Source organism: Fusarium coffeatum (assembly GCF_003316985.1).
Source record: "Fusarium coffeatum strain FIESC_28 chromosome Unknown BRIP53273_contig_308, whole genome shotgun sequence".
In the NCBI taxonomy this organism is placed as follows: Eukaryota; Fungi; Ascomycota; class Sordariomycetes; order Hypocreales; family Nectriaceae; genus Fusarium; species Fusarium coffeatum.
Window position 1 is genome coordinate 28805 of NW_022158097.1, and position 21143 is coordinate 49947.

The 21143-nt window shown below is 48.4% G+C and overlaps 5 protein-coding genes across 5 annotated transcripts; 2 read left to right on the plus strand and 3 right to left on the minus strand.

Annotated features, from left to right (window-relative positions):
• Positions 1 to 2351: 2351 nt before the first annotated feature.
• Positions 2352 to 5190, minus strand: FIESC28_10453 (uncharacterized protein; the record flags this gene model as incomplete). The annotated part of the gene is made up of 5 exons (XM_031164585.1): positions 2352 to 2644; positions 2698 to 3375; positions 3435 to 3525; positions 3578 to 4881; positions 4974 to 5190. 5 exons carry the CDS (start codon positions 5188 to 5190, stop codon positions 2352 to 2354), a joined length of 2583 nt encoding a protein of 860 aa, XP_031011360.1.
• Positions 5191 to 7254: 2064 nt separating this feature from the next.
• On the minus strand, positions 7255 to 9835 carry FIESC28_10454 (uncharacterized protein; the record flags this gene model as incomplete). Its single annotated transcript, XM_031164586.1, has 8 exons — positions 7255 to 7317; positions 7373 to 7439; positions 7495 to 8041; positions 8095 to 8535; positions 8585 to 8693; positions 8744 to 9633; positions 9686 to 9723; positions 9774 to 9835. The coding sequence occupies 8 exons, from the start codon at positions 9833 to 9835 to the stop codon at positions 7255 to 7257; spliced, it is 2217 nt and encodes a 738-aa protein (XP_031011361.1).
• Positions 9836 to 10907: 1072 nt separating this feature from the next.
• FIESC28_10455 (uncharacterized protein) lies at positions 10908 to 11984 on the plus strand (the record flags this gene model as incomplete). The annotated part of the gene is made up of 3 exons (XM_031164587.1): positions 10908 to 11428; positions 11480 to 11561; positions 11616 to 11984. 3 exons carry the CDS (start codon positions 10908 to 10910, stop codon positions 11982 to 11984), a joined length of 972 nt encoding a protein of 323 aa, XP_031011362.1.
• Positions 11985 to 12283: 299 nt separating this feature from the next.
• FIESC28_10456 (uncharacterized protein) lies at positions 12284 to 17169 on the minus strand (the record flags this gene model as incomplete). Its single annotated transcript, XM_031164588.1, has 6 exons — positions 12284 to 13571; positions 13624 to 14249; positions 14301 to 14746; positions 14805 to 15019; positions 15071 to 15134; positions 15915 to 17169. 6 exons carry the CDS (start codon positions 17167 to 17169, stop codon positions 12284 to 12286), a joined length of 3894 nt encoding a protein of 1297 aa, XP_031011363.1.
• Positions 17170 to 17592: 423 nt separating this feature from the next.
• FIESC28_10457 (uncharacterized protein) lies at positions 17593 to 20623 on the plus strand (the record flags this gene model as incomplete). Its single annotated transcript, XM_031164589.1, has 7 exons — positions 17593 to 17712; positions 17763 to 18169; positions 18911 to 19034; positions 19088 to 19719; positions 19825 to 20054; positions 20129 to 20270; positions 20320 to 20623. 7 exons carry the CDS (start codon positions 17593 to 17595, stop codon positions 20621 to 20623), a joined length of 1959 nt encoding a protein of 652 aa, XP_031011364.1.
• Between the last annotated feature and the right edge of the window lie 520 nt (positions 20624 to 21143).

Here is a 21143-nt window from a genome sequence, read left to right on the forward strand (position 1 = left end):
TTATCTTCTGCACGTGCTTGACCTGATACTGGTTCAACTCAGATCTAGGTAGAACTGGACTCCAAATTTATTAGTATTCACCTGAACCTCGAAAGTGAATCATGTAGATAATAAACAAAATCTCCAGATCTCCAGACCATGTTTTTATCCCCATACACTGAGAAGAGCTGAACGGAGAATCCTTGCAGACCGATAGTTTATTTTTTTCTGTCTTTCTTCTTGTTGGACCCAACTATTTTTGTTCTACTGTTGCGTTGTTGTGCTGTCACGGCTACTTAACCAGGGTATAGCGTTTCATCATATGAGTGCAATATTATGCGCTAGACTTCCATGCTGATATCCAATTCTTTTCCGTCACTCCGTCCAAGAACCCAATACTACGGTATGATACAGCGCAGCACAATACGATTTCATTGCAGTTACATATACGTACATAAGTACTGCAGATCCTGATCTTGACACCGCACCTCAGGATCGTCTCATCCCATCTTCTTTTATGCATCTTTGTTTGACAGCCCTAAAGGCATTACTCGTGCTCCTGACTTATATCGCCTCTGCACAACCTCGGATTCATCTTCTCTTCTGCTTCAATTGGATCGTGTTCTGTACCACATCTTTGTCTCTCGGGATAATGATCTGTCCGCTATAGCCGCTCGTCTTTGACTGTTGGCGCTTCTCCTTGTCTTTTCTCAGTCCTTTGATTATCGAAGCCTTTGACCTCAATCCGTGCACAAAGCGAAGAAACTTGGAAGCACGGTGTCACTTGTGCCCCAATCGGAACATGGATCCGTCCAGAGCTAAGCTTGTTCAGATAATAAACGCCTTTGTCGGGTCCGTGGTTGTCGGAGGTAAAGGACAAAGTTACTATATCCAGCTGGCTACCTACCAACTGAGACTGACCCTTGCTCTGCGTTCGCCGCTCGGACTCCTGTACAAAGCACCGCTACCACTGCTTGGGTAACATCGGAACAAGTGTTGTTCTGTGGTGACAGCGGTAACTAATTATCGCATGGTTGGGTTGAATAATTCTTTACAAAGCCTTTGCCGACGGAATTGCCATGTCGATCTCGGAAGAAGATCTTATGCAAGGCCCACGATCAACCTTGCACATTGCTCAGCTTTTATTGTAAAGAGTAATGATTAACTGATATGCACAGCACGGCTTCCATTGTTTCATCCCTTCTGGGCGGTCGAAAACTAGACAAAGAAGCGAGGAAATCTGCAGATTTTCTCCAAGAGACTCTGTTGCGACCTTGCAATTACCAACAAATAACCAACAAGCTAAGACCGACGGCGACGTTAGGCATTGAGGACGGCAGAATATGAGTTATGTTAGCGTCTAACGTGTTTTGATGGGTCTGGTCTTCACCCTATTCTCCTTTCTCTCCATCCTCTCCGAATCTAACTGGCAGTGTTGGCTTAGCGAGATGTCCCTAGAATTGAAACAAACCATCTATGGATCTGGTGGATAGGCAAGTGTCGCTCAGGTGGTACCTGCTTTTCTTTAGTGGAGCTGGACTGCAGCTGCCCTGGAGATCTTCGTGCTTGCCCGATTCGAGATGCAGTGTGTGTGGAAGGAGCACACTAATTCTAGAGCCTCAAGACTTAAACTTCGAGACTGGGCTTTCTTCCGCCTTCCACACAACGCCATCTACGTTATTGGACTCAACACTCCCGATTTGAGACAGAAGCCACCCAATTTGATCTTTGTATCATCGTTACATCTGCTTTGTTCGTCTCGAGCCTGCAAATGGATATCAGCATGAGCCTTGGCGGCGGCTGAGTAACAGGGCGGATATCGTGGCGCTTAATTCACCACTTTGACCTATTCCAACATAGGTCGCTACGAGACCCTCGCTCATTGGCTTTCAATGACCGGCAAGCCTTCAACAGCTATCAAAATAGCCGCATCGCGTAGCAACCAGCGGCTCCGATACGATATCAGACTAGACTCGCCAGGTTATGAAGCTATTCCTGGCCAACACCTACCAAAGTGATGTCAGTACAAACATCAAGGAAACAAGATCCTTGCTTCGACGACGTCAATTGACTTGGATCAGACCCCGGCTTGGACATGAAATATTCAGTTGCGAAGGTTGTTAGGCGTACAACACAGCCATGCAGTCATCACAACAGGAGCACAGCAGATTTCCATAGTTGAACTAAAAATAAGTGGTTGCGCAATGCTAGCTACCAAAAAGGATCATACAAAAGAAAATACAGAGAAAAACAAGAGAATACTAGGTATCTCTGGGTATCTGTTCTATACGCCGTCTACGCCAACCCATACAACCAATATATCTGGGTTCGTCATACACCATTACTTCCCACGATCGGACTCTCGGCTTCTTCTACTCGCGTCCGTTTGTACCGTTCGGGATTGCTGTTGGCAGTGCCGGAATCTCATTACTGCTGATCGAGCCAGCTATACTGCCGGGTCTTCCCACGCGGCTTGTTTTGCGGGACGAGAACCGAGACAAGACAGACAATGATTTGTTTCGCTCGTTACTAACGATGCTCGCCCTGTCTGAGCCCGTCTTGCCAAAGTCCCGCAGTGTTGCAATGTCAATGAACGCCTGAGGGAAGATTCCTGTTTTTCCCTTGGCATTCGTACCTGACCAGCACCAAAACTCTTGGTAAGGCCCTGTTCACAGTTAGATTATTCATACGAATCGTTCATCGCCTAGGCCAACTTACAGCTGATGTTGGTTATAATTTCGTCCTTCTCGAACTTGAGCCAGTCTCCTTTTACCTTGTCTTTGTGGTTAAACTTCCACCTTGCGGTAGCTTGCACCGGGCTTGTTCCATCTATCTTGACTTGATCGGACGGCGGCGCATCCAGCCTCAGAATCTCGGTTGGAACACTGGCTTGGATACCGTCGTGGAATCCCATAGCCCACTCGCCCAGGTATTTCGGTGGCCAATAAAGGCCTACAATCCTAGCATTCAACACAAGTTCGAGTGCAGGTGTCCTGTCATACAGCAATCTTTGGCCGTACATGCGGCGAGCTGCTTCTTTGCTGGTAGCCGTTGGACAATAGAATATCTCGGAAGCCTTCTCGATAAGTGGGTGTGCTTCAACGGGTGACTTGAAGTGAAGATCATAATCATTCTTGTAGTCGATGGGAATCTCGGTTCTCTCGATCACCGTAAAACCAGGAACAGCCGGCAGAGGGCGAGGATGACGGGCCAAGTGGGCGAACAGGGCCTTCTGGCTGGTGAAGACCGTTGCGTCGCTCGCATGAAGCGTCTTCCCCTGATGCACACAGAACACACAGCCATACATGACATCGTCTGACCTGCGCGTTGGCAAATGCGACTTTTGAAGGAAGCGCAGTCTATAGCCAATTCCATTCTTAATGAAATTGCCACGTTCTAGAGAATTGTCAGCATATCATAGAGCCCTGGGTTTTGAGGCATGTGTCCGAACATACCTGCTTTGTTGACATCCAAGTCAATTTCGTTAAAGTCGAGTTCGAACTGGCACTTGACACATCTCGCAATTGTCACAACAGAAGCAAATCCCTAGATCGATACGTCAGTAACAAGTTTGGCATGAAGAATGGAGGCAACATACTGCTTTTACGGTCTTTCGAACGCCGGCTCCCCCGTTGAGTATTTCTTTTGCACCATCACAAAAGCCCTTGTGCATATAGAATGAACTTTGTGGGCTGAGCTTGCAGTCGATGGCAAATGGATTCGGTGGGTGCTCGGGAGCCATGACCTCAGTTTCCACAGGAATGGGAAGATTGTCTACTTCTGGCACCGCTGCAGGTCGGACTGGCTCAAGCATTCCCTGATAGTTATTCACTGAAAGTTGTTTGACCTGAAGCTGGTTCATTTCTACGGTACCCAAAGTTGGACTACCGTCAGCAACATCGCGGTTGTCTGTGAGAGGGGTGGTTGCTCCGTCTGCTCTGTTGGAGTCAAAGACAGATCCAGGATTGGTTTCAACAGATTCAGGACGAGACTGGGGAAGCGAATGTGATCGAGGAGGTACAGTCCTGGGAACGGGAGAGAGCTGCGACATGTAGCCGGTGCTGGATCTTTCTGATACGACATCTTCAGGTATGGACGTGGACAAAATGGAGTTGTGGCCTGAATAACGCCCGCGAGATGTCGGGAAAACGCTGTATGTCCGTTCATATGTCGTCGAATCCATCCCTACCGAGCTGACCTGGGAATCGTTGCTGTACTGAGATGAGCGATCCACGGCCATCTTCAGTGGGCGCGGAAGCATTTCTCTGCCTTGATCTGGACTCAAAGGTGGTGAAATTGGTTCAACGGGGGACTCGATCGGGGCCACTGGCTGCCGCCTTTCAAAGGAGAAATCGTCTGAAAAGTGGTTGTCACGGGGTGTCGGTGAAGTCTTGAAGTCCCATGGATTGCCCGATGGCGGTCTCGGAGGTGGCTCGATGGGTGTAGCTGCAGACTGCGGCGTATGACTGGCTCCTGGGGATTCAGCGTACAACCCTTCATCCGGACCTGACCGAGACTGCATCATGCGTCGCAGCTCAGCAGTGGCTGCTTCTACCGTTGGAGGGTCGTTGCTAGAGCGGCTTTCCGAAGCGAGGGAAGAAGCACTTCTTGGCATATCTTTTCGCATATCGGAAAAAGGATATATCGGAGGGATCGGAGGAGCATCAGGAGATATAGGTCGCGACTGTGGTCCAGACATTCGAGTCATGATGGAGCGGCTGTCATGATCAATCGGAACCTCGAGTTTGAGACGCATGAGGATATCGTATATCTTGGGAGCAGCTTTGCGCGACAAGGCTTGTAGTTCGCTAAATTTCTCTGCTTCGAAATCATCCAGTTCTATATAATCATCAAATTCCCACAACAGCTCGTTTAACTCGGTTCGAAAAGCAGCGATCTCATCTGCGTGGGCCATGATGGTTAGTCAAGGACAATCTGACATTCGAGAGCGACGAGCGATAACCTGGCCCTGAAGAGATGGAATGGAAGCTTACCGCTTTCCTTGAGGGCATCGAGGAAGTTGGAGCCGTACTCGTCCAGGTGTTTTCGACATAGTGGCTCAATTTTCTTCAGCGCACGCTCGCCTTCCTTGATCAGGCTCTGGGACGCCTTCAGCATCGCTTTATCTTCGCCCGCATTTTCTAACGCCTCTCGTCCTTTTTCGACGATATCTCGAAAAGGCGCGATAACAAGATCGACAGCATCATCCATGATGGACCTGACAAGTCTTGAGATTGGTGCACAATCAAACGAACGCTCAAAACAAAATCGTGTGGTGGCAGATGATTGATAAAGGGAGAGCGATGTGGGCGTGTAAGTCAATATGAGGGGACTTGGAAAGGGCCAAAGATGGGGGGGTAACGTTAAGAGGTGAGGAGGGGGATCATCACACGACAGGGCAGAATTGGGCAAGGCAAGAAATTCAAGCGAATATTGGGGACCAAGTTAAATATGAAATGAAAGAGAAACAAGAACAAGAAATGAAAGGAACCAACGAGGGTAGGGGATCTTTCCATCTTTACTATGACATGGCCTTGCCTGGCTGTACTGTAGCTGGGCACTCACCAGGGCAGACTAGCACACGAGCTGAGGGCCGAAATCGACAGCGGTGCAGTAGTCCTAGACTGAGTCTGGCCTAACCTGGCCTATCACTGTGTCCTTTGTTGCTGCAGCATGCGAGCGCCTGTACTACACGATTGGCTGACCGGGAGCCGGACGCCGGTGATGATTGACGGATTGACAGATCCATGGCGCCATTCCTGAGCCTCTAGCTACAGTTAGGGGTCGCCCGAGCATTAAGAGGTTATCATGGATGGGTTCTCGAAACAGTTCGGCCATGGGCAAGTTGAAGTCAAGAGGTAACTTAGAGGTACTAACTTACAGAACCAGCTTGGTTACGACTAGCGTCAGTTTACGAACAAGGGGTCGAATCCTTTCAACATGATACAAAGGCGGAGACGCTCCACTTGCCGTTGCCCACGTTGGCGGATATGCGCAACGGGATTGGGGGGCTGTCTCAAGTGTCATGGCCTCATGCAGCGATTATACATCTACTTTCCTTATAAAGTGGACGGTTAATCAAAGACTTCGGTCGATGTTCTCGGTAAAGGACATGAGCAACAGGAGAAACAGGACTAGTCAGGAGAGAGGGTTTCGACCGAGAACTCTTTTTGATTTGACATTTGTAAGAGCTGAGCTGGGTGAGTCTGCTCTGCTCTGTTGTCCATCTCATAACTACGACGGATTAGTCTCGACTTGCGAACGGTGAGTGGCACAAGCATGAAATTACCGAGGCACTGTTACCTGTCGTCTTTCTTCTTCCATTCCTTTCTCAATGAATACTGTACATGATGCAGATCATGTCCATGCATCGGAAACACCAAGAGGTGGATCACGACAATCATGGGGTAGCCTGGGTCACAGACTGTAAATCCAAACGAGACGTGACAGCGCTGATCGTATGGGGCATCAATAAGTTCCAAGGCTCTGGACATAAATAAAACTCAATTCAGAGCTAGAAAGAGATATATAAGATATCAAAGAATCCTAGCTCCATGTTGCACAGGCTGGATGTTACCCTAAAGCATTTTGACATTCCGATAAAAGGGCAAAGCAGAGCATCCGAAATTCAAATTTCGATCTCATCGCGAAAAATAGTACTGACATAGACTTAATCTTTTGTTGGTCTCACAAGAGCTAGTTCAATATTAGGCACCTGGATTCTCGTTGTCGCTATTAGTCGAAAAATTATGATCCATACCAGTCAATCATGGATAACCAAGCCGCATGAAAGCCTGAGATAAGGTAATCATGAATTAGTCTTTAAGAGGCTGGAAAGACTTCGCCCCAGACTATTTCAATTCTTCATATCATATCGAAGGTCTGGCGCTCATCCAGCGATCATGATATCACAGCACAGCCTCCTCCGCCCTGTTGCAGTGACACACGTGCCTTGGCCACTCCCTCACAGCCTTTGTCGTGACTGCCTAGTCGAGGCGTTTCCTGGCACGCGTCTGCCTATTTACATCTTCATCCGCCTTTCAAGTAAGAAAGAGTTGATCATCACTTATTAAGAGTCGAAATGACAGAATCTTGAATAACTTTAGTATTCAAAGCAAAGGCACTCCGTTTATATGTACCAGCAAAGGAACCCAGCCAATCATAACACCGTGACCGTTCGTATACTATGATTATCCTTTTACCAACCACTCCATCTTGCTCGTTTCCTGCAACATTACCACAATTTGTCTTGCACGTTTTCAATTACACTTAGGCTTAAGAAGCCTTCATGCTTGGAATGGGAGACTTGCTCTGGCCATTCTTCTGAGCAGCAAGCTTCTGTGTTACTGTTAGTGAGGGCTCTGTTTTATAACATAGATATATGCCAGCTTACCTGCTGCTCAATCATCCTGCGCCCAACATCGATAGTCTCGTTCATGCCTCGTTGACGTTGCCAGAATCTGTATCGGATATTAGTAAACCACAAACTATCATAAGCGGTTCAACTCTACTCACATCTCTTCTGGGGTTCCGTGACCTCGGATAGATGTTTGGCGGGCCTCCTCCTCTAGAGCGGCACGAGTGATCTTTTCACTGTGGTCGATACCTGGAACAGAAGCTTTCTCAGATGCACCTTGGCCAATGTTCTCTTCGAGAAGCTTTCTCTTCATCATGAATCTCTCCTTGCGCTCCTTCTGAACACCAGGGCTGTCGACCTTGCCAAGTACATATCGCACTGCAAGCTGAACGATCAAATAGAAGTGCTCGGCAAGGAGAATACTCAGAAGCAGACCCCAGGCCTTCAGAGGGGATGGAGTGCCACGGGAACCATGACCTCGTGCACCGCTGCACAGGTACACAATAGCAGCGCTAGTGATGCTTCCGAGCCATGAGAGGAAACTGAGAGCAGTCAACCAGGGGCCGATCGAATCTGTTCGCCAGGGAATGGGTCGTCGGCTACTGATGGCGATCTTGAGAGCATCAGACCTCAGCTCAACCCAGTTGTTCACAAGATAACAGAAAGCTGCCAATGGCCAAGCGACTGAGAACATGGCGACGTAACCTATGCAATAGTCAGATATCTGGTTGCACGAAGATTTGCCAACGTCAGCTTACCGAACTGCATTACCATCTCGCGGTAGTCTCCCGAGACATCGTACACCTCAAGTGTGCACTCCTTACGCACACGCTCAAGGAACTCTGCCTCCTCTTCGTGATCATCTTGCACCTTGGGCTTGGAGTTGAGCGCCTTGGCTTTCTCGAATGCCTCTCGCTTGACGTAGGGAACAACAACTTCCGTGACAAAGTTGACAACCTGGGCTGTAACGGTGAAATAGAACATCTGATTGCTGATTCGAGCTGGGTTGATCTGGAAATCTCTTGTTGGCAATGGCTTGTCGCTGAAAGTGACAACTTGAGCTGTCTTTCTCCAGAACTCGAGGAAAGGAACCAGGACGTGCCCAAAAGGAATATAGACGAAGGCTGTGAAGAAAAGAGCCATGTATGAAGTCATGAAGTTGAGGACAAACTGCTTCTGAATGAGAGCAGCGTCATGGGCTACTTATGTCAGCTCAAGTCATAGTTGAGAAGTTAGGTGAGCACATACCGTCAACAGTGGCATAGTTCTCCATAGAGTTCAATTTTTCAGCGGCTTTCATAAGCACACCTGAGATAGTTGGAGTACCAAGAACGAGGAAAACAGTCGGCACGAACGCCTGTGGGAGTGTTAGCAGTGCTAATTCAGGATAATCGTCAGTATTCTTACCAAATACTGTTTGCCAGGGCCATTGTAGACTTCGTTGATGAAGACCTCAAGAGAGTTGCAGGTAACGATCAGGGTACCTAAAGCAATGACACAGGCCAGTGCGAAAGGGATCTGGAGCAATTGAGTCTTGATGCGCTTCATAGGTTCGTAAACCTTGACGACTTCCCCAGTGACAGGGTCCTCAGCCTCGTGATCCCATTGATATTCAGGTCTTGCCTGTTGAATGCTGGATACTCCGCGAACACCCCACTGCACAGCCAAGTCGATCTCCTTCTTCTTCCAGTACTCAAAAAAGACAACGGACCAGAGGCCGCAGAGCAAGGCATAGATGAATGAGAATTGACCAAGCAGAAGCCATGCGACAAAACCGAAACCGGCAGGAAAGACGAGCCAGCGGAAGTAAGATCGTAGGAAAGCGAAATAGAAGGCAACGCTCTCGCCAAACTTGTCTCGAATCTCGTCAATATCAGCCTGCTCCAGAGTCGACTTGCTGCTCCACTTCTTAATCCATTTCTTGTTGAAGTTGTGACTGTGCAGGGGAAACACCGAATCGACGTATTTCCAGTTCGAGTTGGAGGTTGTGATTCCAGCGCCGCCTTCGTCGCGAGGCTTGGTGATCATAAGATAAATCAAGCGCAGTCGCTCAGACTCGACAACAGGCTCATCTTCAAGAGCTTGGTTGACATCGCTATGGGGAGCTGAGACCCGGACGCCATGGAGCCAGTCTCCGAGACGAGCACGGTAGACTTGTTTCGCGAAGAGATCGGGAGAGGCGACTTTGACGAAAACAAGAAGGGATTCGCTTTCGCCGTGGCGGACTTCAGTTGCTAGACCGACGGTGGTGAGGGCTTGGATGAGCTGGACGAAGCCGGCTTCAGCTTCGGCGCGTTCTGTCGCGAAGTTAGATGTGAGAGCTTCTGAAGTTGAATGCCATGCTTTTACCTGAGGAAGGGACCTTGTAGTGAATGACAAAGTCGACGCTGTATTCGTTAGAGTTGATGATTGAGTTTGGAAGCTGTCCGGTGCTTACCCAAAGTTACTGGTCTGGGACTTGTCGCCAGATTGGCCGTACAGGTCCTTTAGGTTGGACATGTTTGGCAGAGCTTGATGGTGCAGGTGGTAGATGATCTAGATCTACTATGATTAAAGAAGGAGAACAAAAATCATGAGCCATAGAGAGGAAACGTTAATCATGAGGAGAGAGGATCAGAAGGAGAACGACATTGAAACGAGACAAAGACGGTAAAACAGGGATAAACGTATTAAGCAGTCCAATTAGGTTGGGTCGATGACGATTGATACTGAAATGGATGTTGGAGAAACAAGCTTTAGCTGCAGCTCTGGGCTCTCGCTATTGACGGGCAGAGACCATACTGTACCGGTCCAGCTGAGGGGAGCTTCAGCTTGACTTGACAGAAGCCCGAGCTACCAGTCTCAGTTGCTCTAGTGGGGGAGCTTTAGTGAGCGACGTCACCAACTTGTCCCATCTTGGCCAAGGACATGGTCTGTGCTTGGAACTGCCATGACATCTTAATTTAGGGATATCAATAATGGAGCATAGATTTATGATGGCACATAAACTGAGCAGTATATACTGACGGACTTCAGGCTCAGTGTTGCTGTCAAATTATATCTGTGCTGTTAAGCTCAAGCTCAACACCATTGATACGGCTTCGGGCAGGTAAATTTTGAAGTAAAGGTGTCGTCGGTGGCTTTCACATGCCAAACCGCAGATCATCAACCATGAGTGACCAACTTGCCATGACTGCAGATCTAGGAGCTAATACAAATAAAAAGTTGATTGAATAAAATAATTCAATCAATTCTAAGTAGTTATGACTTATATCCGTAGATGTCGGCTATCTATCTATTATAATATTATTCTTCTAGAACATGATACATTGACCCAAGGTCATGGATGGTTGCTGTCAAGTTAGCGTCACTGTGGGGCCGATTATAGTGAAAGAAGCTGTAGCTCTCATCACTGCTTTCGTCATGACCGCTCACTCCACTAACATCCAACCATCTCACTGTCACTTCGAGCTTCACTCATAGTCACAGCCACAGCCACACCCGCAGAGCTCTCCACCTGCCCAGAAGGGAATTCCATCCCCAAGTTGTCAATTAGATCCTGGATCTCGTCTTGCTCGACGCGCTCTATACCATGGGCCTCCTCTCCTTGGTCGGCCTTCGACGCCGCAATCAATGGGAGCCCATGACTCTCATCGACCATTTCATCTCATCACCTCTAACATACATCGCCTACCTGTTCTATCACATCGTACTTCTTCTTCGCGGTCGCCCTTTCCTTCCGCCTCGCGATAAACCCGCTATTCGCGTCGTCTGCATCTCTGACACACATGATCTAAAAGTCGACATCCCCGGGGGTGATATTCTCGTTCATGCAGGCGATCTCACAGATTCAGGCACAGTAGAGGATATCCAGAAGCAGCTCGACTGGCTCAAGGATCAGCCTCATCCCATCAAGATCGTCGTTGCCGGTAATCATGATAGCTGGTTTGACAAGAAGAGTCGCCCTGAGGTGGATGTGCGATCAGGCGCTAAACCTAACATGGACGGTCTTATTTATCTTGAAAGTGGTTTGACTGTGCAAAAGGTCAAGGGTCGAACAGTCAATATCTTCGGTGTGCCTGATATTCCGTCCATTGGTCCCAAAGAGTTTGCGTAAGTGTCATTTTATTCCGTTGGAGCAGTAAACTAATATCATGCTTTCAGTTTCCAATATGCTTCAGCAGATCACCCCTGGTTGAGCAAGGTGCCACCTCAAACCGATATCCTCATCACCCATTGTCCTCCGGTAAGACTCATAATAACCATATTATCACAAGTCTTTCTATTTACACAAACCTAGAAACATCATCTCGACCTTGGTCTGGGCGATAGCAATCTTCTTCGCGAAGTCTGGCGCGTAAAGCCCCGTCTCCACGTTTTTGGTCACGTCCACTATGGATATGGTAAAGAATCCGTCTATTTCGATGACTTCCAACAGACATACGAGCGTATCATGTCACGACCTCGTCGTGGTCCCATCCTAGATTTCATCCCCAATGAGGCTTGGCTTGATTATTTGCGGTTCCTTGCCCAAGGTCTCCATAGTGTTGCGTGGAAATGGTTGATGTCGGGTCCTGGAAGCAATAATGGTAGCATGATGGTTAATGCTGCTCAGATGCACGGAAACTCGGGTAAGGCTAAGAGCAGGGCTGTCGTTGTTGAGATCTGAACACTCATCCTATATATACGAATGTGATGCAAATATGTTTGTTTTAACTATTAGATCACATCGTCGAAAGACAGAAAAAACTTGTTTAAATATAAAATCGTGATCATTCGTATTAAGCTTTGATATGTCGTAAAAAGACAAAGGAAATCTCGACCATACATACATAAGAAAGAAAAGCCAACCAAGCCCCTGCCGGCTACGTCTATGTTTTTGTGTATCCTATGTTCCCATTATTAAATCCCCATAAGAAGAAAGAACTAAGTGAGTATTTTTGCCCCAAACCGATACCCCAGGACCCCTTACAGCGTCAGTGCCAGGATTGCCATTGCTACGATGGCAAAGTACACAAACACATCATCTCTTCTTGATGGTGCTGCATTGACAGCAATTGGCTCACTGGGTGCACCAGGCGTTGGTGTAGCAAGGGTGACCGGAGTGTTTGGCTGTCCAGGAGATGGCACAGGAAGGATGCTCATTTGTGCATCGACGTTAGAGATGGTGAGAACGACTGTTCGTCGAGCTGTCCTTGTCACGGTAGAGACCGAGTCTGTAGAAGAACCGTATGTGACTAGTTGAGTAGTCAGGTATGTAATCACCACAGTTGTAACCTCAGCAGACTCTCCGTCTTCCGCACCGCCCCCCATACCGTTCGGCACTACAGGAGCAACAGTGGAGTTACGGGGTGGTTGTGCTAGATTGCCTCCATAAGACGTGACACCCGCAGCAGCAGCATTTCCAGTCTGCTGTGCTTGTTCTGTGTTTGCGCCTGGGACAGTGATAGTAACAGAGATGGGCACCGTCAACGTAACGGTGTCCTCGCCATTGGGCCCGCAACCGTCACACTCGACAACCTTGGTCTCCATGGGCGGCTTGATCAGCTCAGGGGTCTCGCAGTAATCACATTGCTCATACGACATAGTGACGATGCCCTGCTGAGGAACAAGCGACCCGGGGTTCGAAGGCATAACAGTAAAGTATGTGATAGTGCTTGTGATAGGTTCTCGATTAGCATCAGCAAGAGCCCGAGTGGCCTCGATAACTGAACCGTCAGATGCAGTGCCAATAACCGCGACAGGAGAAATTTCTGCGTCAATGGCTGCGGCAACAGCAGTGTTTGTAGCCGCAACAGCCTCAAGGACTTCGTCAATATCAGTAGCATCGGAGCCAACAACTGCCCTGATGTTGGTAGGTTCGGGAACGCTGTCGCCCTCGGCGTCCATACCATCCTGGTCGTCTGATACGGATTGTCCAGCTGAACCATCTTCATCCTCGTTGTTGGTATCATCTTGGTTGTTCGGGCTACCCTGGCCAGCGCCACTACCAGTGGAAGGACTATCGGAGCCCGGTCCCATAGCAGGAGGAACTTCAGGTTGTCCAGCGTCAGAAATATCAGCATATACCGTTAAAAGAATGTTGCTGGGCGCATCTCGGCGAAGGGGAATGCTCCTCCTGGATCTGGATCTGGTGTTCTGTGTGACCATACCACCGCAGAACTGACCATCATCACCAGGGCAGGGACGATTGCATGAGGTCTCGTTGCGGATAGCACGAGTATCACCGTCAAGTGCAGAGGCGCAGTAGCAGGTACTGTTAGAAATGTTAGTCATATGTCTCCCAATCTCTTCATACAAAGACTTACCTTTCAAATAGGCCAATGTAAGTCAGGCCATCGCAAGCATCGATACACCGCTCGATGGTCATATCATCGCTATCCGCAGCCAGGTTGAAGGTCTGGAAACCAGTCTGCGATCCAAAGCAGCCAAGGTATGAATAATCATCAACATTGGGTGGGTTGATAGATCGACCACCGGTAGCGACGGGGAGAGGGCTAACAGTAGGACTATCGGTGCCAGAACCAGGAACAGTGACAAAGACGGATGAGATGCCGGTCAACGTAGTAGTCGTCGTAGGCTCCTCTGACTGAGTGGCTTGATCCCCTGGTTGAGTAGTCTGTTCCTTGCGCATGGAACTAGTAGTGATGGTGTTGTTGGAGAAAGACAATGTTGTGAACATAGGGCTTCCTGAGACTGAGGTGCCGATATTGGACTCTCTAGGGACGATAACATCTGTGGACTGTGCGGATGATGGAACCACAGGTTGAACGTCTCCTCCGAGACGAGTGTAGACATCAATGTAGCTGACATCGAAATACGCTTCCTCGAATGCAGTAGGGTTCTTCGCAACATATTCGTTACAAGTTGGGGCAAGTTCACTACAAACCTCAGAGCTGGCCCAGGTGCCGCCTCCGTAGTCGCCGCAGAAGTTCTGTCATGCCAGTTAGTAAATCACTACCGAAATAGAACGGTCATCACTTACAATGTTCAGAACAAGTCTCATGTCTCTGAAGTAGTCATTGACGTTGCATTTGGAACCGCCAAACAGACTCTGAGGCAATCCCCATTTCTTGGGATCAGGTCGCTTAGCCACAATATCAGCGGGGATTGCTCCTCGTGGGAAGTGCCAGATCGAGATGTATTCCGAGTCCCACTCCATAGCATACACTCCTCCGCCAACAGCATTGAAGCCGTCGCCATAAGAAGAAGTGTCGCTCTTAGGAGGGTTGAAACCGCATCCGACATTGTCTGTTCCAACACCACAATCTGCGTCGCGGAGGATACCAGAGTAGAGATTTGAGTCCGCGGGATCTAGCATGCATCCCTCAGCCGTGTGTGCGGACATGATGTTAGTGTAGGCGAGGTTGGCACCCTCGAGGATATCTACCTCGCCATCTGTCGGCCACTCTCTACTTCCATAGGCCCAGACTGCATATTGTGTTAGTCTATATATTCGATATAGAGCACAAGGTTGACCAATACTTACAGGCTGGCCAGGTACCACATTGGGAAATGGGCATGTGTCCGAAGTCTGCAATGAACAAGCCATATTGGTAGGACTCCTTGCTTTCGAGTCGAACACTTGGTCGTCCTTCACCCAAATCGTAGATAGTACGAGACTCAGGCCTTAATCGGACATTTTCGGTGAATGGATCGACAGAGTACAAGCCATTCATGAAGGCACCTCTCCGATCTTGATATCTATCCTGTTGTCAGTATCAAGTCATATCGACTCTCGGTGGACAATCTCACTGTACGAATCCATTGGAAAGGTCTGTGCCGTTGAACCAGTCGAAACCAGAGAGTAGAGATTCTCCTATGAAGGAGGTAGTCAGTGAGTAAGCCATCGTTTATCACGCAGAGACAGTGATACGAGATGAGAACAAAAGTTTTAAAGTTGACAGAAGAGGATGAGTCGTTTCATCTTGAACAACCGCGGGCAGCAGAGCATCTTTTAATTCTTTTGCGGTCTATTGCCCGACACGGCGAACACCACCCGCATTGGAATTCAGTAGTGGTTGGAAAACAACTGAAAGCATACGATCTCACGACAAACAGTCGTGACGCTATTCTGAGACACCACGAGGATGTTGGTTAACCCAATAGTACTGTGAAGGGTCTGGTGAAGAGAATGCAATGCTTTGCATTAGCTCGCCATTGTATCCGTGACCATGTCGCAGATTGCCACAGAGAAGCAGTGGTCGACCTCGCTATGCGCCATCTTATACATTCCATTGATATCACCCTGTATCCCGGGGTGTGGCTGGCTTCTAAATCGCCTCAAAGCGGCGGAGATTAAGGTGAGACACCAAGCGGTTGGCGTTGATGATAGCGTTTCGATGCAGGTACAATAGACGTTTGATGAAACAGGGAGGCACGAATACATTCCAAAGCCGAGAGATTCAATTATGATAGCATCCCGCATCGAGAAAGTGGTCATGTTGGGTTGAATTAAATATAAAGGGTGAGACATCCAAGACCACCCTGGGTATCGAAAATTGCGCGCCGATTTCGAGAAACAATCTCCTTGTGTGACGCATGCAGTAAGTATTGTACAGTAAATGTCGTTTTCTCTATACCATTATTCGCCTCAGACCTTCAGTTCCTCCTAGAACCCTTCTTCCTGTGACTGCGCATCTCCCTTGGCCACTCTCCCACTTGCCCTCGCGCGTCTCCATAAAATCCTCCTGCTTCTGATGCTGACCCTCGAGCCATTTGTGGATACACGTATAGCAATAAACGACACCGGTCTGGCACGCTGTGGGAGTAACTATCTCATCGACGCAAATTGGGCACAATGATGAATCGCTGGGAAAGGGAACAGTATAGACAGGAAGAAGCGAGGGAGTGGCGATGGGTGCATCCTCGGCTGAAGGGGTTGCATCTCCCTCTTCATTCGACTCTTCCTTCTTTTCTGTCTTCTTCTTATCGGATCCTCCCTTGCCATCTGCCGATATCACAGGCGGAGGCAAATCAACAGTCTCTGTCGCTTTTCGCGAAAGTTGCTTCGCGAAATCTGACTGGTACCACCACTCCAAAAACTTGAGCGCGAAAATACTTGTTGGTAGCAAAATGGACAAGCTTGACAAAATGCGAGGGCCCATTTCACGGGGATTCAACAGCGACCGCCAACCCGGTGTGTGTCCTGTCTCGGGTGTCTGCGTCAAGGCTTCAATCGCCTGGTAGTCCGCTCCTGACATTCTTCGTATACGTGTTCCTATTAGCCACATGAGAGGGCTATGATATTTGCTTCCATCAAACAGGTACGCCACGTTGAAGGCAAGCATGGCAAAGTAGTAGCCAGCATTAACACTGGGGTATATGTTCCTCAAGAACCATCGGTAGTAGTATAAGAATCGATCGCGAAGGGTTGGGTTGTCTGGCATTCGCGTGTATGCCGCGCCCAGAAGCGCTCTTGGCGCATTCACCTCGTAGCTCTCGTCTAGCTTTCGCTTCAGATAAGGGATGCCCACGATGATGAGCAGATTCTTCCAGACGTCCTTGGTTGTAAGTTTCAGAGTCTCGCGCACGATAGCGGGCGATGACATGCTTGCGCGCGGAACCTCAGCATGGAGACCCTTTTCGCGCTTGAGGCCATAGAAGTGCTCTGTGAATGAGCCACCCCTTGTGCGCAAATAATGCCGCTCAACGAGCAGCATGACTCCAGCATATATCTCATCGAAGGAGTTCAGTATTCTAAGAAGATATCGTGGGTGTCGATGCGTCGCGATAGTGACGAGATAGCGGAGGGTCGGCGGAAGAAGGGCGTTGAGCTGTTGCTCTGAGAGAACTTCGAAGAGCGAAGGCTTCTGCTCGTCGAAGGTGCCCCTGAGGGCTGTGACAAACTCCATTGTCGCGGATTAGATGGATTAAGAATTACAATTGATGGCGATAATTGAAAAGAGTAGATGAACATCAGCTGGGGACGGAGTTGAAGAAGGAGGCCGATCTAGAGTGGAGTTCAAATTGTTAGTGACCCCAGATTATTGCGATAACGGGCGGATTGCCGCTTGTGACGTCGGATTGGTTCTCCGAACTGCCCACTGCCTCGGCTTGCCTTCTGGCTTCTGGGGTAGTTGCGATGGGTTAACTGAATTGGGTAATAACAAGCAACATTGCAATGAACCGAGGTGTTCTACTGTAACAACAATAGACCTTGATTAACTTGTCTCCTCAATCTGATTTCATATTGATCTATCTGTGTTGGCTTTCATATCGCTTACAATCTTTGCTTACGATTACCTGCTTGTGTTTACGCTTCCCCTAGATACAACATGTCAGAATCCGATGCCATAGATAACTTCCACAAAGCCATAAAGGAGGGCAGTCCTGAGGAAAAGGTCAGAGCATGGCTTCAACTCACACGCGATGAGAGCGGCCATTCCAAGCAAGGGGTAATTGTCTCTATCCACAATTATACATTGACTTTCTAACATTGATTCAGGACTGGATGAACACCCTCATTCCTCACCTTGAACTTGTCTCTAGCAGCGTCGAAGGGCCTCACCCATCATGTGTGTTCTCATACACAGTCCAGCCCGACAATTGCAATCGGCTACAAAACCTCCACGGTGGTTGCGCTGCTACTCTCTTTGACTGGTGCACGACGTTACCTGTTGCTCTGGTGAACAAGCCTGGTTTCTGGCAGCATTTGGGTGTAAGCCGAACACTCAACGTTACATATATGCGACCAGTTCCTGTTGGAACAGAAGTGCTCATTGAATGCTCGATTACTCAAATTGGGCGCAAGCTGGCGTCTCTCCATGGTTCTATGAGGAGGAGAAAGGATAACCTACTGCTCGCGACCGCCGAACATGGCAAAGTCAATATTGATGCCGACTTAGCTAAGATGTAAAGAGGACATGTTGATGGGGGGAGAAAGGGCTTAGACGATAGCGACAAGAGTTTAGACATCGGTTTTACTGTTTAGAATTTATATCGCATTCTTATTTCTATGCCATTGCCAACGGATGGTCACTTGTACCCACCGCGTAAGGGTGAAGCAAACATATTGACCACTTTCATGAATCACTCTTCTTCTGGAATGACCCCTACGAATAACCCATGAATAGGAAAACACCTTGACTATAGTAGATATATTCATACAACACTCGTTCATACTTTATTTGGTACTTATGGATCTTCTCCTCGGAGATATAGGGTAAGCGGCGTTCTGAGCGGGAATTATCCCCACACTGGAAGCTTAACTCCGAACAGGGCGCCGTCTCAGTGCCGCAGTGCATGCAGCAGGTACATCCAAAAGCGTACCTACCGTTATTAAGCTTCCCGTCCCATCGGCCTTCTATATCGTCATTACAATAAATAGCAGCCTCATTTGAGTCACCTCAACCCTATCAAAACCAACTCGTATCATATCGTAACAAGAGCCCAAGATCAAAGAATGGACCAACCACCTTCTGGTCAACCGATTCTGCAGCTCCCGACCGAGATCTTGCATCATATACTGCAATGGGTTGAACCGGCCGACTTAATGCGACTGCCCCGCGTCTGTTCCGCCTTCAAGAGTATAACAAACTCCAATAAGCTCTATCGCGATGTCTATCTAAACCAACTGGTATGACGACTCTACAGAATTAATGAGCGAGTGCTAATGAGTCAGGATGAACCAACCGACTCCAAGTTAGACTACGAGAAAGAGATTCGAGATTTGGTCAAACTCGAGAGAATATGTACCAGTGAAGAAGTGTACACCCACGTAAGATGAATCTCACTTCAAATCAAACACGACTTATACTGATAAGCGCATAGAAATCGCAACTTGATTTTGTTCACGATACTGTCATTCGTTTACTCAAGAACGCTTCTCCTTCTACAGACGACACTACCACCTTTTCTCAAACCCAGGCCCCGTCGCGCAATGCCGCTCGTCTTCAAGGCCTTTTCACCAAGAACGAAACAGTAGAGGCATTTCTGCAAGGCTCATCACTCTTCAACCGTCTGCGAGATGATGCTCGCCAAGTCAACCGAGATGGCACTTCTGCACCAACTTCAACAGACAATGCTCACCGTGCTCTTCAACAAAAGAGCGCCCATCTTCACTGCTTATACTCAAAACCGATTCTCAACGTTGGCCGCCTTCGTTCAACTAGAACATATCCTTTCGCTTGCTCAAAGGTTTACGATCTGCGTCAATATACCGAGAGAACGGGCTGGGGACCCTTCATGAACGATGGATCATTCAATATTGATTGGGAAAAGGTTGAAGCCATCCTCATCGTCCTAGGACATAACATCGGCTCAAGACGCCTAGTGGCACGCATATTCGGCGAGGTTTGGGACAGTCCGTTTTCGGGTTCATTTGCCAACAGTTTCATGGCCCCCCCACCTCGCGACATAACCTCACTCGAGGCCAGGGACCCTTATGGCGTCACAGGCACATGGTACCGCGTTCGTTGACCCCCAGTGATATTATCGTGTCAAACAGCCGTTTTGAGGTAACCAGGCTAACAGATAAGGTTCCAGATTGTTTGCTTTCTTGACTATAGCGACTTCTTCGCCTTCAACTTCGGTGATCGTGATCTCATCGCCCCTGATGCACCGCGACACACACTCGACGTGGGCGAAGCGACTCGTCTCATTATGATGCGTATCCATGTTACGTCTATAGAGGAACCAGGACCAGAAGATGGACAAGATCTGCCTGTTGTCCACTTCCAAGGCGTGTCTCGTTCTTTGGACGATTCCTTTGATAACAATGCAAATTCCGACATCCGAGGTAAGAAGATTTACACTAGTGGCATATTTGAGAAGAGTACAGTCAGAGCTAACACGACGCATTTGGCGTCAAAGGTACCGCTCGTCTAACGAAAGAAGGCGAAGTGAGATGGACGACATTCTCGGTTTTCCATGGTATCGAACGTTGGCGCAGTGAAGGTATCCAGATCGGCGGTGTCCGCTCCGCTCGTGGGGTTGTAGGAAATTGGTTTGATCGGTACGGGCTCACAAAATATCGGATGATAAAAGGCTAACAATATCTTCAGTGACTACGACGTTCACGGCCCTGCCGGACCCACGGCATTTTGGAAGGGTGCTACACTTGAGCAAGTCGCAAGCATGGAGGACGACCTACTACCTAACGATTTCTTCCTGCCGTACGGCGCACTGATCTACGACTCTGAAACTGATCCAGAAGGGGATATGCCATACAGCGGCGAGGATGACGAAGAAGAAGAGGAAGATGATGAGATGACAGGTTTAGCAGTGGCAGCGGAGCTGTCAGATCTCATTCAGGATGCAAGTCTTCCTTTGGAGGACAGTTTGGCAAACGGTCAGGCTTTGCACTAATGTTGCGTATACACTCAAGCCGGGAGCAGACGGTGTTTGGGATTTATGAAGTTTGATTACTCATAACTTAATACTTTGGGCTGGGTATGCTTTTGTTCCTAGCTTCGCATGTTACATGGGGGTTGTACTTGCATATCTGAAGCAAGGCACAGGATAGTCTTACGGGTACAATACTGGATCATGGTGCCCCCCAAGGTGGTATTGATATAGAAATTGTGAAACTGTTCAACGACTTGAGCTGATTCGGACACCAGTTAATATCAATTCATTTAGTGTAACTGCCGTACTAAGCCAACTAGAATTCGAGTGAACCACAGCAAGGGCACCATGATGATGAGTTTGTGACAAGATGGAAAACGTATTCCTGCGCATACTAAGGAGAACCAAATGCCTTGATTTGCTGTTTCCCTTTGATATCAGCTTGTCATCGACACAATCACTTCGGAACACCATCGCCCAACTGTTCCAAGATATTCTACCACAAAAACCTGCCGTGTAACAGAAGAACACGACGCAAATC